General features: G+C 43.6%; 2 protein-coding genes and 1 non-coding gene across 3 annotated transcripts; 2 read left to right on the top strand and 1 right to left on the bottom strand.

The window, feature by feature from the left end:
- The first annotated feature begins 1,383 nt into the window (after positions 1-1,383).
- On the top strand, positions 1,384-7,415 carry chtopb (chromatin target of PRMT1b). Its single transcript, XM_036539759.1, has 6 exons — positions 1,384-1,616; positions 2,310-2,400; positions 3,550-3,700; positions 4,214-4,394; positions 5,172-5,306; positions 5,745-7,415. The coding sequence occupies exons 2-6, from the start codon at positions 2,336-2,338 to the stop codon at positions 5,933-5,935; spliced, it is 723 nt and encodes a 240-aa protein (XP_036395652.1). The 5' UTR covers positions 1,384-1,616; positions 2,310-2,335; the 3' UTR covers positions 5,936-7,415.
- Positions 7,416-7,822: 407 nt separating this feature from the next.
- On the bottom strand, positions 7,823-7,894 carry trnam-cau. Its single transcript has one exon. It is a non-coding gene; the product is annotated as a tRNA-Met (tRNA).
- Positions 7,895-8,096: 202 nt separating this feature from the next.
- ilf2 (interleukin enhancer binding factor 2) lies at positions 8,097-15,229 on the top strand. Its single transcript, XM_036539107.1, has 15 exons — positions 8,097-8,213; positions 9,177-9,236; positions 9,514-9,556; positions 9,889-9,993; positions 10,337-10,414; positions 10,558-10,660; positions 10,808-10,873; positions 11,520-11,636; positions 11,991-12,069; positions 12,288-12,375; positions 12,942-13,003; positions 13,242-13,356; positions 13,541-13,631; positions 14,177-14,366; positions 15,046-15,229. The coding sequence occupies exons 1-14, from the start codon at positions 8,209-8,211 to the stop codon at positions 14,326-14,328; spliced, it is 1,164 nt and encodes a 387-aa protein (XP_036395000.1). The 5' UTR covers positions 8,097-8,208; the 3' UTR covers positions 14,329-14,366; positions 15,046-15,229.
- Positions 15,230-17,214: the final 1,985 nt, after the last annotated feature.

The raw sequence follows: 17,214 nt of genomic DNA, 5'->3' as shown, positions 1-17,214 counted from the left end.
TCTTAAGCATGGGGAAAATAAATTATTTACCTGATATTTTGATTTGATTTGAGATGGCTTGTTGCACTTTACAGTGCTTTAGGTGTTGCTGTAGTAATTTTGGGCAAATCACTGTTGCTTTAAATTCATTAAAACAATGCTTGCTAGAAGCCAATGTAAACATTCAAAAATCAAAAAGGGAATCTAAACAAAATGCACAGATCTTAAATGAACAGTATTCATTTTTCACTCTTCATAGATACTGTATATTTAAATTGTGGCAACAAGAGCAAGGCTGAGACATTTTGATTTTAGTTTGGCTTCATTTGAAATTCACTTTAGATACAATCAAACTTCCTCTCAGCAACCATTTCTAAGATCAAAATCTCAAGGTAACAATGTCATACTGGCACACAGACAGGGCCTTTTTGATGTGCAGGCTAATTTATAATAAACCTAAAATTAAGCAAATGTTAAAGTGAAAAAGTCATAAAACAAAATTAGCCATAATGTGGAAAATGCAGATGTGCACACCATGAGGTAACGTTTGTTTATTTTGCTTTTAATTTGGCAAATATAGAACAGCTAGATTTGGGTAATATACATGAAATATTCACATTCAGACCTAGAGAAGAGGAGATGGGTTCTACAATGAAGAATGGCTTGTACATGTCAGTCTTCTTTAATATTTAAAGGCCGGCATATCCACGTGTTGGTCCACTGTACAGCAGTCATTTCTATAGGAGTAAATCAGTTTCGCTTTATACAGGTAATATATGGATGGCAAGTAAATACTGTTGAAATTAATTTCATGTTTTATTAACACGTTTTTAAGTTTGCAAATGCTGTTGTGTTTGATGGAGCATGAAACATCAGGGCAAACACTGTTCTCTTGTGGCCAAAGCTAGGCACAGCAGCCTACATGCAGCATGTGGTTACAGAAAAGTACGTAGTGAAAACATGTACTGTACTTGTAAATTGTAACAATTCACATGTAATTGCCTCAGGAACATGTGCTGTACCATGTTGCACGCACCTGAGCATAGGTACAGCCATGGCATCATCTCTGTATGTTCTATTTTTTAGCACTTTGTGAGCCATCATTGGCCATTGGCCCTATTTAAAGTCAAAAGGTTGCTGCTTTGTCATCTCATTGCTATGAGAATAATATGATCATATAAAATAATATATATAAAGTTATTCATAAATATTTCTTGAATTCTTTGAACAGTTATTTTATTTAACTAAAACACACGATGTAATTAGTCCTAACATCCAAAGTGATAACTATCAAACCACAATAATCTTGTGCGTCGTTTGCTTAGAAAAATGCAACCGCCTCAAAGTCTCGCGGTATTCTACGTAACAGTATAAAATGCTCCATTTTCCCTGGTTTGTACCTTAAAGCCTACCATTTTGATAGCGGGAGCTGGGGTGAATTGTCTAGGGGCTTCGTGAGTGTGCAGAAATAGATAGTACTGCCTGAAAAAAACAAACAAACCAATTCTGACGAAGTCGTATCTAGTTAATTAAGAAGATATAAAAGGGCGAAATACGCAACACGTTTGCTTGCTTGCAGCCACCTTGCTATCTACCCAGCACGCGAGCCGACATTTCTACTCAGACAACGCAGCAACGTGAGTTTGTGTCTTCTGCCTTTTACTTCTGTCAAACATGCTTTTGGTGAGTTACTTTGGCAACTGTGTTTAGCTGTTCAGGTTGCTAACTAGCTAGATAACCCACCACTACTAGATACGAATATTAGCCAGTCATTTAAAGTGTCCTAGATTTCAAATTAGCCAATTAGCTAACAATGAGGTTAGCTGTGTGCTGTACTTGGATAACTTATCCCTGTAGTCGTTGCTTCGGAATCTTGTCAGGTTAATCGTAGGTTTCCAGTTTTTCGAGAATAATCTTTAGTCCGCTGGTTTCCAAGCTACCTGCCTAACTAGCTTGTTACAGTAGGCAGCAATTGGTTCGTGAAGGGGGAGGGGGCGTCGGAGCAATGCAGCTCTTCAGTCCAAAGCAGCAAGATAGCCAGCTGACGTAACAGCATCCCTTTACTACCTCTAGCTGGCCTACAGAACTGTGGAACGCCTTTCGAGCAACTTTACAAGCCAGCACTCAGTGTCCACACTGAAATGTAGCGATGCGTTGTTCACAATTAAATATCTATTCAATGTAGCCTATGATGATTGTCATGCAGTGTTAGTGAAAGTGGAGTTTAGAAGTAGAACTGCTAACGCCTCTCTTCTCCTCTGTCCCACTACCTTCCCCTTCCCCCTTCCCCCATCCCCCTTTTCCCTCACATGTCACTTACTGTCGCCCAGGAACTTGCCAGCACAGTGAAGACGCAATGAGTGCCCCTTCCTCTCAGAAAGTCGTGCTGAAAAGCACCACCAAAGTGTCCCTGAATGAGCGGTGAGACGCACCCCACACTCAGTGCCAGAGGACAGAGAAATATATTGATATGTAGAGCAAGAGCAAGCTACTTTTGCTGTCACGTGCACGCCCCTGTGCAGCATGGAAATGACAAGGGGAGAGAAGAGGATACATGAATGGAAAGCCACTGGAATGGGTGTATGCTCACAAAATATTGTAGCTTGTATAGGAAAAAAGGAGGATATCGAGCAACAACAAAAAAAAAGGAATTGGAAGCATGTTTGGGAAATACGCAACCAACATGAGAGAGGGCTACAGTAGTGTGAGGTGAGGGGGCTGTTCCGGAGCGAACAGTCCCTGTAAATCTGCCTCTGGTGTCCTCGGTGCCAGGCATTGCGGTCACAGAGCGGGTGTCATGGGAGTGGAGGAGCAGCACTGCTGCTGCCCGTCAGTGCAGAAATGCAGCATGAGAAGGCACACACGCAAACCGTTTCTCTCCTCTCCCGCCTGCTCTCTACAATCGCCCCATTACCAGAATATGTAGGAGTTTTACCCGTTTCACTTTCTTGCATATGTATATTTTTTTACCCCTTCCTTTGTCTTGATTTGAAACCAGGTGCCCAGTCCTAGCCCAGACGCGCTTTCTCCCTTTTCTTGCCCCACCCTCTGCCATCTCTCCCACCAGCTCCCCTTGTCCTGCCCTCTCTCTCAGCCTTCCATGCATACACTACAGAGCGCGGTCTGGGCTGTAAGAGGCTGGATGCCTGGTCATATCTCCAGTCCTGGGCTGCCTCCCCTGCCACTCCCTTGGTTTCTGGGAAGATTCCTCATCATTGCAGGGAGGCAGGCAGCCTGTAAGAGGCACAACCTTCTGTTCTTTCTTCCTTTCATGTCTGAACTTTCCAGCTTCTCTCTTTCTTTTGCTTTCTTATGCATTCAGATGTCTTTATAGCGCCATCCCTAGGCTTTTTTTTGTCTTTCCACTAAATTACTACTGTGCTACTTTGTTCTTTCTCTGCAGAATAATTACGCAAATGTATTTTGGGGGTGGGGGAGAAGAGCAGGCATTTCATCTCTTGCTGGATGCGTCTGGTGTTAAATGATTTGCCTTGAAACCTTCCTGCCTCCTCCAACCCCCCCCCCCCCCCCTCCTGTCCTCCTTCTCCCTCCCCGTCTCTATTCCTCAAGCTTCACTAACATGTTGAAGAACAAGCAGCCAGTACCAGTCAACATCAGGGCCACCATGCAGCAGCAGCACATGGCCAGTGCTCGCAACCGCCGGCTGGCACAGCAGATGGAGAACAGGCCCTCTGTGCAGGCCGCCCTGCAGCACAAACAGGTGAGGAACAGGGGTGTGGGGGCAAACTTCGGCGATGGAGGGACCGGAGGCACCAAAACTCAGTGGCCATTTAGAGAGATCAAAAAGGAGTGATGGTGTGCATAAATATTTGGCTGATGCTTTCAGTTTTTGGTTCCTAGATCTGGGTTGGGACACGCTGTTTAAGTTGGTAATGCCAGGGAACTCTGACTGAAGCTATGTGTAGTGTTTGTTTTATCCTTGAGTCAGACTCCCACCGCCCTGACAGTGGACTGGGCTGGGGCTGCAAGACTGCAGGCATGCTGGTCCTGCACTGTACCCCAGGGGGAGCCACGACCTCGGGTCCAGGTTACGGAGAGACACAGTGAAAATCGGGGGGTTGCTAAAACGACAGTCCTGGCCACCTTTTTTTTTTTTCCTTTGAAATCCAGTCATAGAGAGTTGCATTTTAATGCTTTTGGTCTTGGAGGAGTGCCACACTGTCACTGACTTCCTCTCCCTCTGCCTGCCGCATCTCCTCCGTCTCGCCCGCAGAGCCTGAAGCAGCGACTGGGGAAGAGCAACATCCAGGCCCGGCTGGGTCGGCCCCTGGGGGCGGTGAGGGGGGGTCCTGGAGGCCGGGGGTTCCCCATGGGAGGACTGCGAGGGATGACCCGAGGACTCCGAGGTCGGGGCGGACGAGGAGGTGCCATGAGGGGGGCAATGTCTCTCAGAGGTGAGTGTAGGTGCACGGCACTGTCCATAAGCTCCTCCATCTGAGCATCATGCAGTGGTTGGCCGTGTTGATATGTAAGCAATATTTGTTTGGAGGAGATGCATGAAAAATGACTATTTTCCTAAGGCCTTATAAGCTCTTATAAAGATTAAAGACAAAATGCTCAGCCTATAACTTATGAATACAAGCTGTCACCAATTTACAGTAAAATTCAAATAACATGTTTCATTATATCTAGATAAAATATGTGTATAGGATTGTTTCACTTTACATAATGAATCAATGTAGTGAACCATTCTTGTGACCAGGCAGCACTGATGCTTTGAAAATTTCTCTCATTACTAAAGACATTTTGTTTGGGACATTTGGCTGAAATGCAGAAAAATACCAGCTGTCATTCCAGACCATGTAACTCAAAGTAGCACTCAGTCACTTGTCTACTAATGCTGCAAACATTAATCTGACCAAGGCTGACGACCTCCCTCAGAAATATGATCCTTTTCAGTTTCATTGAGTTCAGGGTGTTAATATCCATTTGTTGATAATTTTTTACATGGGAATGCAGCATATGTAAAGTAGACATCTGAAGCTAGCAAAAAGGAAGTTGCCTCTAGTGACAGCTGGAGGCATAAGTATGTAGTAAGCCATGCAGAAAATAACAAATAATTAACCCCACTGAGTTTAGATGAATGTAGCTGGTTTATGCAGCAACATGGTGAATGCCATGAAGAGCTGTGTGGAATGATGTCACAATGCATGACACACCCCTTCCTGCAGGTGTAGGTCAGATGCGTGGGCGTGGTGGCCCCGCCCGACTGGGAGTGCGCCGGGGGCTGAGGCAGAGAGGGGGCCTGGTGGGTCGTGGAGGGGCGCTGATGGGGCGAGGGGCCCGGGGAGGACTGGGAGGAAAAGGTGAGGATTGGGCTTTCACTGCCCTTTACCTGCTTAGCAGATACCTGCAGCCAGAGTGACTTGTATAACTTGCAGTTATACAGATGGGTATTTTACTGAAGCCCACTTAGCTCAAGGGTTCAAACGTAAATAGAATAAAGTTCTGTCGTGTGTACCCTTTCTCTTGAGTTTGATGGTGAAATTTAGATGTGGACAGACTGACGGTAACTGTGCTCAACTGTTGATGGTCTCTCCATATCAACAGCAGCTGTGTTTCTATTAAAATACTCCACATAAGCGTTAACATGAAGGGAAGAAGGTCCTGAATGAAGCTGTGCAAACTATCAATGGTTGCACCAACATTTTGTAGATTTTTGTTTTTAGTTGTTATATATGTTGTGTAGCAACATTTTATTTTATAAATGATCATCACGAAATTGTGGTATAATCTGTCTGCAGGCCTGCGTGGACGTGGAGGGTTTGGGGGCAGGGGCCGTGGGCGGGGCCGTGGCAGAGGGGTTGGGCGCCCTGCGGTCACCCGGGAGCAGCTGGACAACCAGCTGGATGCCTACATGTCGAAGACCAAGGGCCACCTGGACGCCGAGCTGGACGCCTACATGGCCCAGGCCGACCCAGAAGGCATGGAGTAGACCACCACAGCGTCAAGCCTTCAGAGACTCGCAGAGAAACTGACCCGCGGTTTTGACCCTCGTTATATATACAGACTGACTGGACTTGTGCTCACGGCAAGCATACTCTGACCAACTGCCTGATGGTTGATGGTTGAGCGGTTGTTGGCACTGTCACCTCAAATGACCACACAAGAGCATGGGGCATGCACACCCCACTCCATGCCAAGACCTGTGCTCACGCTCTGCTGCCGCCCATCGACACACACAGGCTGAGACCAACACGTTCACTGACACTTTTAGTAATCTTAAACGCCAACTGACCAGAGGCATACACACACATTGAGCATATGCAGATGTGCACGAAGGGGAACAGCTACATTTATGGGATTACTTGTAAACCTGACCTGTGCTACAGTAAGAGTACTGTGACAGCGGAAAGGTGGGGGGGAGGGGCCCATGTACATCCCATATCTTGGCTTAAATGTACTTGAACAAATCGTTATTTGGGACTGACTGTTTCATTAACAGGCCAACATTAGATTAAGTGTCTGTTACTACTCTGCAGCACTAGTATAAAAGCCAATAAGACCTTTGCAGATCACTCCAGAGCCTTCATGATTGCACCGACTGAAGATTTTTTTTTTTCCCCTCTCTTCTCTCAAAGGGATGATCTCACTACCCTACCATCTTTCTCAAGTTGTGTTTTGCCATTACTACCGGATGTCAGTATTTTATTTGTAGATTTTCACATGTCTCTTTATATTTTATTGACATTGTTTTATAGGTTTGTGTGATGTGATGTCCTAAATGCTGCTAAGATGAAGTGGTCAGTGCCTGTTCTCTTTTGTGTGAAAACCTGTACAATGTAGTTGTTGAACCCCAAACCCATCCTGACTGGCAAGGGTCTTTTACGGGATCAAGTCCTCATGGATCCCTAAGCCATTGACATAAGTGGATGTAATGTTTAAAGAAGTCACTGAATCAGTTCTGTAGTGTGTGTTAGAAGTTTGTCAGCAGATTCCTGCAGAAAGCGCCTCAGTACTGTTGTGTCAGATGTACTCCTGTGATAACTTTGCGCATCAGATCTGGATTGATTTTGCAGTGTTTGAATTTAAACTCTTTTGGTCTTGAATGTCAGGAGTAAGTTTGTTTCTGACCTCCAAACCCGTAATGATGAGTGAGCAGGCATGTTGGCTGTTTTGTTGAATTTGTCTAGGTTTGCATATGTTAAATGTTATCACTTCAGAAACTGCGCTGATAATCAGCACAACGGATGTTTGAAGACATTTGAGATTTTTTTTTCCTGACAAAAACTTGCTTATGTTATTTATTTTTCTTTAGGATGGTGTCTGTAATTCCAAGGCCAGCTAAGATTGATATGGTCAAGCAAGCTGATTTTAAAAAGCTGAATGAAAACAAAACTTTAAAAAAATATATACTATGTATTGCAAATTGTAGATTCAGCAAAAATGTCAATTTTTTTATTGTTCATATGTTTGATATGAGCCTGTTCTCCATAATTTTAATAAAGACTAAAAAAAATTCCATCGATGTGCAGTAATGAATGGGTCCGTTAAAGTAGTGAGCTGAGTGCTAGGTGGTGAGTGTGCTTACGCGGGTCTGTGTACGCGTAAACAGGAAGCTTCATTTAAATGCCGCAGAATAAGTCCATCTGAAAACCGGTTTGTGAGAATAAAAATGGCAGCTCAACCTTGGTGCATCCGGCAGAAGTCTGAACAAATGATTGTGTGCGTTGCGTATTTGGGGAATTTAATGGATTTACTGATAGTAGATTGATGTATTTTTTATTCATTTTCTAGGAGGATATTTTAAATCGCATATCTACAGTATTTTGTCGTAACTGCTCTTCTGGCGTTACTTTAAATAAAGCTGTCCTAAAAATCCTAGCAGAGGATGGTTTCGATCCATCGACCTCTGGGTTATGGGCCCAGCACGCTTCCGCTGCGCCACTCTGCTTTGTACGAACAATAGCCCTTTGGTTGTGTATACGTACCTATGGCGACTTCTCAGGCGTTCATTCATCTGTTCATTCATTCAAGACTATAACGGAGTACCTTCAGTTTCGTTTGTAGTCCCGCCTACAAAAATCGACGGCCAACCAACGCGTAGCACCGTTGCATTTCCCATTTGTGATTGGCCCTCTAACGTTACCCCCAGAATTACTGTTCTGGAGAGGGGTACTCGAGAACGTAGCCTACTGCAGCGAGAAGGGAAGAGAAACAAATAATTCTCCTTGTTGGGATCCATAAACCTCCAAAACGTCTTACGCAATGAGGTAGCTAATTCAATGGTGTTTAATGTGTAATTTGGCAGCTGTTTTGTCTTTCCGTGAAATGCATGTTAAGTGCAGGTATTGGATGAATTAGCTGAAGCGACATTGTTGGCTTGCCAGCTTGGTAGGCCTCAAGCCTCGGTACTAGAAAGAACCAATATCTAGTTTAGCGAATCGTGTCATGCCGGCTAGCTTTTATTTGCACCAGCAGTATTAAACTACTGTGACTCTAGATGCTTAGCGAGGTGTGCGAAATGGCTTGCATATCTGGACTATTTATCTGGACGCAGACTTATTCTGCGTTAGTGTGTGAGGTTTACGATCAGAAGTCACGGCGTTTGAATGGCCGGCTAGCTAGCTAGTTAGCTAGTGAGGCCTGCATGGCACGCGAGTTCAGTTGCCTTCTCGCTACTCATCAACAACGCTTTGACTTCTGTATACATTACCCGTTAGCAAGCTAGCTTTGTAGGTCATTATTGCTTAATTGCGCCGGCCAAAGCCTGTATTAACAGATGCAACGAGGCTAATCTTACATTGTATATTGCGACTAGCTCGGTAATCATCAACCTTAATTGCCAAACAATTGCATAGGTTGCTTGTTAACTATACATTTACATTGCTTAGCTATCTAACTCGATTCTGAACAGCTAATGTACACAATGATGAGTTTGGCTATCGTTAATTTGTTGAATGGGCTGATAGCGAGCTACGAGCTTTGTAGCTAGAGCCAGTGTGTGCCATTGCCGGGTAACAGGAACAACAGATTTCGGTTGTGTAGGGTTATCAAAAGCAGTCATTCTCTGATAGTGTCGCTTGACAGCTGTGTGACTAACTAGCAACTTGTTTATGCTCACCGAGCAGCAGTTAGCTAGCGTATCTGCTGTGCTGGGGGCGGAGAGCGTCGTTCGCATTGCAGCTGGTACAGTACCATTGATGCTGAAAACGACTGCCATTTTTCTGTTACAGAGGCGATCGGGGCCGGGGCCGGGGTGGCCGGTTCGGGTCCCGAGGAGGGCTGGCGCAGGGGTGAGTAGCTAGTTAGCTGTCCTTATATCTGCCAACACTGTGTGTGACTGGTAGGATGCATTTCCAAGCGAATTATCGTTCGTACAACATATACATATTTTTCATGATGGTATGTTGAGACTAATTTTCACTGACGTAGGAATTCTTTTAATTGCATATTTTGGAATGCATTTTTGTTCACATCATCAAAGTAAGATGGGCGTTCGTCAATACTGGGAGCCGAATGTGTAGATGTTTGAAATGAGAAACCTTGTCGATTAAGTGGTTGTTTTTTTAGGTATCGACCTTTTGTCCCACACATCCCCTTTGACTTCTATGTGGTGAGTGTCTCCCTGTTCTTGTCAAACCTGCCTGCATGCACGTTTGAGAGCTGTACAAGACTGTGATCGTCAGCATTTTGCATTGTGTATAGTTTTTGTTTATGGCAAGTCAATTCTATGAAAGCTAGTGAGGTTACATACTGTTGGCCATATTCCATACATACTACACTTTGGGCCCTTGCAGAGAGGAGTATATTTGAACCTGTGCTGTTTGGTGGCAATTTTAGACTTTTCTTATTCAACTCAGTTATGCTTTATTTCCACATGGTTAAAACCAATGCAGTGCAGTGCTCATTTTAATGGTGGTTGAACTTCTTTTCCTCACCCCTCAGTGTGAGATGGCATTCCCGCGAGTGAAGCCAGCCCCAGACGAGACAGCCTTCAGTGAATGTTTATTGAAGCGGAATCAGGACCTGACTCCAACCCCTGCCGAACAGGTATCAATTTGTGTCTCACAAAGCCATTGATCTACTGTCATACACACATGCACACACACTTCTGAAGATACACGTATACCTTCCTAACACGGCTTGTTGACTAGACATCTTCATCGACACAGAAAAGATACCCATTCAGGTTGCCAGTTTGATCCCCCAAAGGGGCACTGGTGTTGTACCCTTGGGCAAGGTACTTAACCCTGAATTAAGTAAATAACCAGCTATGTATATGGAAACATGTAAAATTGGAACCTAAGCAAGTAGCCCTGGATAGGAGCTTCCACTAAATGCCAACAATGTAATGTGAAGAACTTTTTTTGTCTCTCTCTCTCCTTTCTTTTAGTCTTCCATCTTGTCCCTGGTGACCAAGATCAATAATGTTATTGATAATCTTATTGTGGCCCCTGGAAACTTTGAAGTGGTGAGTGTTAGCTGACTGCTCTTTTTATTGAAAAGAGTGTTGTAACCTATTGTGGAAAGTCTGTTAATATAACAGCTGAATGAACAAGAGTTTTGTAGTGCTGCGTTACTGATTGTCCAGGTTTCTCTATTTTCCCTGACCAGCAAATTGAGGAAGTTCGTCAAGTGGGCTCTTACAAGAAGGGCACCATGACAACAGGCCACAATGTAGCAGATCTAGTTGTTATTCTGAAGATACTGCCTACATGTAAGTGATACCCTATGCCAGCCCTAGATACTTAGAAGTGCTGCCAAGTCTATCAAAGCAGCAGAATATGTGTAGTACTAAAATCACATTTAGTAAAATACTGTTGGCAGTAATTCCTGTTTCTGTCTCTCTAACACATTTTTCAAGTGGAGGCAGTTGCAGCACTAGGAAACAAGGTCGTGGAGACCCTTCGTGTCCAGGACCCAGCAGAAGGTATTAGCTTTTTTTCTATGTATTTACTCTTCTGGCTGTCCACCTCTTTCAGATGAGTTGACATTTTGTTGTTTATGTCTGTTCTATGATGTTTTCCAGGACAGGTAGAGGTGTTCAGATGTACCATCATAATGTGTCAGTGATGGAAATTAGAAATTAAAGGATATAGCTGCTGAAGGAGTGTGGTGTAAAGCTGTTGTTCCATCGGATTTGAGTGAAGAGCTGTTTTGACCTCACTCCTATATTTGCCAACTCATTTTTTGTTGATCCTCCCTTACTGTACACTCTTCTAATTCTGTGTCATACAGAGTAGTGTTACACTAATTGCTGGAATTGTAATTGCTTATGTCATTCTGGAAGTAATTCCAGATAACATTACATTATTTATGGTATCTCTTTCTTTGTCTTAACGCCTCTTCAGACTTTAGGATTTGTTCTTTCCTGTGAACTTAGCAGGAAGAGTCGCATCTTTCACTAGGCATAAAGCTCAGAGTAGCAGATTAGAGCAAATGGTGATTTTCTGAACAGTGAAATTGTATTCCCTGAGCCAGCACATTGATACCTTAAAAATTCACACTGACAATTTTCCAGGTGTTTCTTCCGAAGGATGAAACGTATTGAGTTGAAATGTTCCTCTCTGTTACAGTGTTGTCCATGCTGACGAACGAAACGGGCTTCGAGATCAGCTCTGCAGACGCCACAGTGAAAATCCTCATCACTACTGTTCCCCCAAACCTGCGCAAACTGGACCCCGAGCTACACCGTATGTAATCGGCTCATTGGGAGAGGAGGAACGTGGGCTGGAATATGAGCTTAGACTTACAGATGGTGTGCTGTAAGAATTTATCAGCCTTGGGCACAAGACAATCTACAAACCTAAAGCACATTATATGAGGTACACCTCCCATGTTGGGAAGAATTGCATTGTATGTGTGTGATGAGAGGGTGAGTTCAGCTGAGGGGGCAGGAAGGATATGGGCAACTGTTGAAGAGATGGAGGAACCAGGCCTGTTAGGGCTCAATTCGCACTGTTGCGCTGTAAAATTGTGCAGTACAATGGTGTGCTGATCACCCCCCAATCCCTCCTACCCCATAATCCCCTCTCCCTTTCTCACAGTGGACATCAAGGTGCTACAGAGTGCCCTAGCTGCCATCCGCCACGCCCGCTGGTTTGAGGAGAACGCCTCCCAGTCCACGTAAGCCTTTCTCAATTCTCAGAAATTTACCAGGCATGAATGTTTAACGAACTGAAGAAGGGCAGTGTGGGCACTGGGAAATGTCATGGCTCAGTGAACACTGTATCCTTTGCATGTTGCATTATTTCAGCTGAAGGGTATGAGTAATACTCTTGGCCATCACGGTCAGCCTGTGTCTGTGTGGATTGTAAATTGCGGTTCTGGTTCTTGTCCATCAGGGTTAAAGTTCTGATCCGCCTGCTGAAAGACCTGAGGGTCAGATTCCCAGGGTTTGAGCCCCTGACACCTTGGATCCTGGACTTACTGGTGAGCCCATTTTGCTGAGATGTGTTGACTTGTGTACTGTTCATGAAAAGCAGCTGGTGTGTCCAGGGGGAACCAGCCAAAGTGTCTTCTTATTCATTACTTTTCAGAATTGACATTTGCGTATGTGGCAAGCGACATGCTTTGCGTGATGTACTGAATATTCCACTGGAAAGGGAGTGAAAGTGATCCCATATGTGTTTATAAAAATGGAAAGCCTGGGATCTTTACAAAGATGTTTTGGTACAAAAGTGTCAGATTGTTGGATACATGCACCCTGTTGTGTTTCTTGCTGACAGACCTAATTTGTTCGTAGTCCAGTGGGGGTATCAAGAGTTTAGCAGATAACATTTGATCGGGGGGCAATTACGCAAGTTCTGACTTCACTTTTATATAATTTAACAAGCTGCCTTATTCAGGCTTAACAGATGGCAAATTTATTGAAAAAAATAGGACTGGAAATAAGAGCCAAGTTGAGCTTTGGGCTGTGTTGAGGCACTCATATTTGGTCCCTTTTTTTGTCATCGACTCTCATTTAAAGTGAGTGATGTGTGGGTCTTGCTCTTCAGGGTCACTCTGCAGTTATGAACAACCCGTCCAGACAGCCCCTATCTCTGAATGTGGCCTACAGGTGAGTCTAGTCCATTGGAGTCTGACAGCATTCGGCTGTGTTTTCTGTTCCTCTGCTATGCCATTATTTGCTTAGTACAGCTTAGTACAAGCTTCATAGCAGAAGGTTCTTTACGTCCTAGCTAATGTGTGAAGTAGTAGAACATGTTCATTTGTACAAGCTTCCTGCAGCAGTTCTGATGCTCTTCATGCCAGAGGATGCTAACAGTTATGCCATGTCTTTGTGTGTCTCCTTTTAGACGATGTCTGCAGATGCTGGCAGCGGGGCTCTTCCTGCCAGGCTCCGTGGGCATCACTGACCCCTGTGAGAGTGGCAACTTCCGGGTGCACACCGTCATGACACTGGAACAACAGGTACGTGCAGATGGACGTCTCTTACATACAGGCATGCAGTGCAGCGTTACTCATTGATGAACCCATCGTCTCAGCAGGGAATGCGTGTTTGCTGCCTGGTTTGAATCTGCAGTTGTGTGTTAAAAGGACAAACCTACTGTTTGTCCTTTTAACCCTTACTGTGTTTTTGTTTCTTTGTGTTTAGGACATGGTCTGCTTCACAGCCCAAACGCTGGTGAGAATTCTCTCACATGGGGGTTACAGGAAGATCCTGGGCCTGGAGGGAGACGCTAGCTGTGAGTGAATAGACCCTGAACACATGAGTAGATCCTGAACATGTGGTAATCACCTCACACATCCATGTTGCACATTGCCATCCCTCTCATCCATGCAACAGACTCGCTCCTATGCAGCCGCATAGCACATGCTCATCCCACACAACCCTTGCTGTTCTCATTTGTGGTGGAATATATACTTTACATTACATTATTGTCATTTAGTAGATGCTCTTATCCAGAAAAACTTACAATTTTTTACATGTTATCCCTTTATACAGCTGGATATTTACTGAGGCAATTGTGGGTTTAGTACCTTGCCCAAGGGTAGAGCAGCAGTGCCCCAGCAGGGAATCGAACCAGTAAGCTTTTGGTACAAGCCCTGCTCCTTACCACTATGCTACACTGCCGCCAGACAATATGCAAACATGGTTACACTTCTCCATCTGCTCAGTAGGTCTGTTGGATGCATCCACCAAAGTAATCTCTTTCTGTGTGAAGTTTTATTAGGCTGAAGTGTTAAATGGTGAGCTTACACTCACTCTTGCCCTTGCCCTGCACCCCAGACCTTGCCTCAGAGATGTCCACCTGGGATGGGGTGATTGTGACGCCCTCAGAGAAGGCCTACGAGAAGCCACCGGAGAAAAAAGAAGGCGAGGATGAGGCCCTGGAAGATGGAGGGGAGGGAGAGGAGGAGAGCATGGAGACGCAGGAGTGATGATGATGATGACGATGCACTGCAAACCAGCCAGGGAGGTGAGTGTGATTGGCGTAACCACTGAGCAGTCAGCAGCAATGAGTTCATATGGCAGTAAAAGGAAGTAAAGGTTTGCCTTATCACAGCAAAAAGAGGGGTTTTGCATGTGGCTGGAAGGTGGACATGAGGTTTATTACTGGAAATGGATGGTGGCCCTCGGATTCCTCCTGTTATCCTGTTCCTCTGAGCTTGTCTAACCAATTTAATTAGGTCCCAACTGATTAATTTTCTGTAACAGAATATTATTCTCATGAATAATAGAAGCCTTTCAGATCCATCTCTAATTCAAAATGCCAGGTTTCCTATTTGGACAAAGTTCTCAAAACCCTTTTTGCACAAGAGGTAATTCTTGGTATCTAGCTGTTTGAATTCCCTAGTGATTCAGGGATTGGCTGACATTTTGATGTGTATCCGCGTCTGGATAATGAGAGAGGCTTCATAATTCCACCAGTACATCAAAAATATTGCCATGTTTGTCTTGGTTCTTGGACTTGAAAATGAAGTGATATGCCAGCACAAAGCCAGCCATTATTTAATGTGTCACATCAGCTTTGCCTGCCTATTCTTGGCAAGTTGCGTAAAGTGTAAAAATTGGGCATACTAAAAAAAACAATGAAGGATGTTGACATTGCAACAACACATGCACACTAAAGTAATTTTTTTCATTTCTTTTCCAAGGTTTCTACATCAGTTCCAGTCACAGTTGAGACTCCACACCCCAAAGAGGAGAGACATTTTTCTGTTTTTCCCCCCTCCTTTTGTTGCGTTTTTTTAAACCCCCCCCCCCTCCGTACCTCCATCATACATGGACTACCATTTGTGAAGGCAAATTGTGTTTACCTGGACCAAAGGACAGACAGAATCGCCCTCATAAGCTCTTTTGGCTTTCAAGTGTTTAATACTAGTTTTTTTATGTCTACAGAAAATGACAAAAATAAACTCAAGTGGGTTTTTAACTGTTTTGTGGCCATTCTCATAATTATAATTTAATTTTGTGTAAATGTAAGTTACTTTCTTTGTTGTAATTCGGCAGACTTAAATGGTGCCATACCGTGTGGCTAACTTTTAGGGAAGTATGACTGAAAAGGTTGTTCAAAAACATGTCTGAAGAACCTCCCACTCACATCAAATATAGACTGCTCTGTATTGTTTTAATCTTGGCTCCGCTTTGTTTTTAATTGCATTGCTAAGACGCTGCTTGTGCCAGTAATAACGAACACTGTTTATTTAGTGGATGAATGCAATTACACATTACTTGCTGCCTGTGCTGCAAAAAGCTAGTTCCAGAGAAGCTGTGGAGGGACCTTGAAACCTTGCAAGTACTGTTAAGTTGCTGTGTAAGTACAAATATCGGTTGTAGGTCACCATAGAATAGTAATGATGGTGAGGTTTGTCTCAAGGGATTCTTTGTAAATATGCCTTTTGAAGCATATTTAAAATGTCACTTCATTTTAATTGCAGTGGTTCCCTTTCAGATTGGTAGGTGTCATTCTGTTATTTAGCAGACACCTGTAATGTGGGTTACTTTCTACTTAGATTCCAACATTGTTCACACATTTTGTACTGAACAGATAAAAAATAAAACCCACAACTAATTTTATTTCTGAGTGTTCAAATGATAAGCAATGAGGGTTAAATACAAACATAGCAATGACTGCAAGACAGTGTTATTACGCACCCCATGTGGTGAACGATTTGACACGAATGACGTGTTCGTATAATTAAAATAGACTGTAATGACGTTCGCAGTAGCGGTTTGAGTAATGGTATTCCAAAGGAACACAAGATGACCAGTATGCTTTCAGGAACTATGGATCTCCTCACGTCCGAATACTTGTTATTTTGATGTCTATGCTGTCCTTCAGTGTGTTTATGAAAGCTATTCTATGACCGTTATTAAACTGGTCATGTTATGTTTAAAAGTAGCCACTGAGAGTCGCTGTCTTGACAGATTATGAAATTGAGGAAACGGGAGAAATTGCAACTAAAACAGTCTGACTGAGCTGGCTTTGCACGTATTTAATAATTTACATTTACATTTACATTTACATTTAATAATTGAAGGTATTCAATGTCTTGTTATATCCTATTTTGTACCAGGTAGGAGCTGTATAAATAGTTCGATCATTAAGATTTCTAATCAATAATAATAAAGGAAGGAACAAATAAATAATAGGAATAAATAAAGGATATAGGAATAAATAAAAGGAACTGTCGACCCCAGATTTTAGCAAATATTGATAGCAGTGTTTTCTCAAATCGATGCTTGCTTTGCTGTAATTCTGTTAATCTCAACGTTTCTCAGTATGTCAAGCCACCGCACCTGTGTTCTGCCACATCACCTGGCAACAGGATTTTGGTATTACATGGTTTTGCTTGAGAGCCCATGATATATTTAATGTTGCCAGAAGCGCAGACCATGTCGCTGCCGTCTCAGTTTTCGAGACGGTTATTGTAAGCGCCTGTTAGAGGGATTTAAAAGGATAATTGATGCTGATCGATGAAGTTTCTTCACAACCTCTGTTCCCCTGCCGTCTGAGGTATGGATAGGGGCAAAGGCCGGCATTAAGGTCAGGCACAGCTGGGTACATTTCTGCCATTTTGCGCACGCCTTCAACACAGCTGCACTGATTGCCAGTTTCGTTGAAGGACAGGTTGGCTGTAACGTTGAAAGAAGTGCAGCGATTCACATCCGAAGAAAAGACTTGGGTGTTGTATTTTAAGGAACTGGAACGCGGGAATAAATACAGCTGCTGACGTACTTCACACCAATTTATTATTTTGTTCACAAAGTTTAGGGCAAACATTCTCACGAAAGGCTATTTGTCAGATATGCTTGTCTTACGT

This window comes from Megalops cyprinoides, chromosome 10 (assembly GCF_013368585.1).
Source record: "Megalops cyprinoides isolate fMegCyp1 chromosome 10, fMegCyp1.pri, whole genome shotgun sequence".
In the NCBI taxonomy this organism is placed as follows: domain Eukaryota; kingdom Metazoa; phylum Chordata; class Actinopteri; order Elopiformes; family Megalopidae; genus Megalops; species Megalops cyprinoides.
This window is presented reverse-complemented; position numbering and strand designations above follow the sequence as displayed.

Bases quoted from the DNA above. Each gene is read 5' to 3' on its own strand.
- chtopb (XM_036539759.1), top strand. From the start codon at position 2,336: ATGAGTGCCCCTTCCTCTCAGAAAGTCGTGCTGAAAAGCACCACCAAA. The intron at 4,395-5,171 runs GTGAGTGTAGGT...CCCTTCCTGCAG, and splicing joins GGGGGCAATGTCTCTCAGAG to GTGTAGGTCAGATGCGTGGG. The intron at 5,307-5,744 runs GTGAGGATTGGG...ATCTGTCTGCAG, and splicing joins GGGAGGACTGGGAGGAAAAG to GCCTGCGTGGACGTGGAGGG.
- ilf2 (XM_036539107.1), top strand. The intron at 10,661-10,807 runs GTAAGTGATACC...ACATTTTTCAAG, and splicing joins TCTGAAGATACTGCCTACAT to TGGAGGCAGTTGCAGCACTA. The intron at 12,070-12,287 runs GTAAGCCTTTCT...CTTGTCCATCAG, and splicing joins GAGAACGCCTCCCAGTCCAC to GGTTAAAGTTCTGATCCGCC.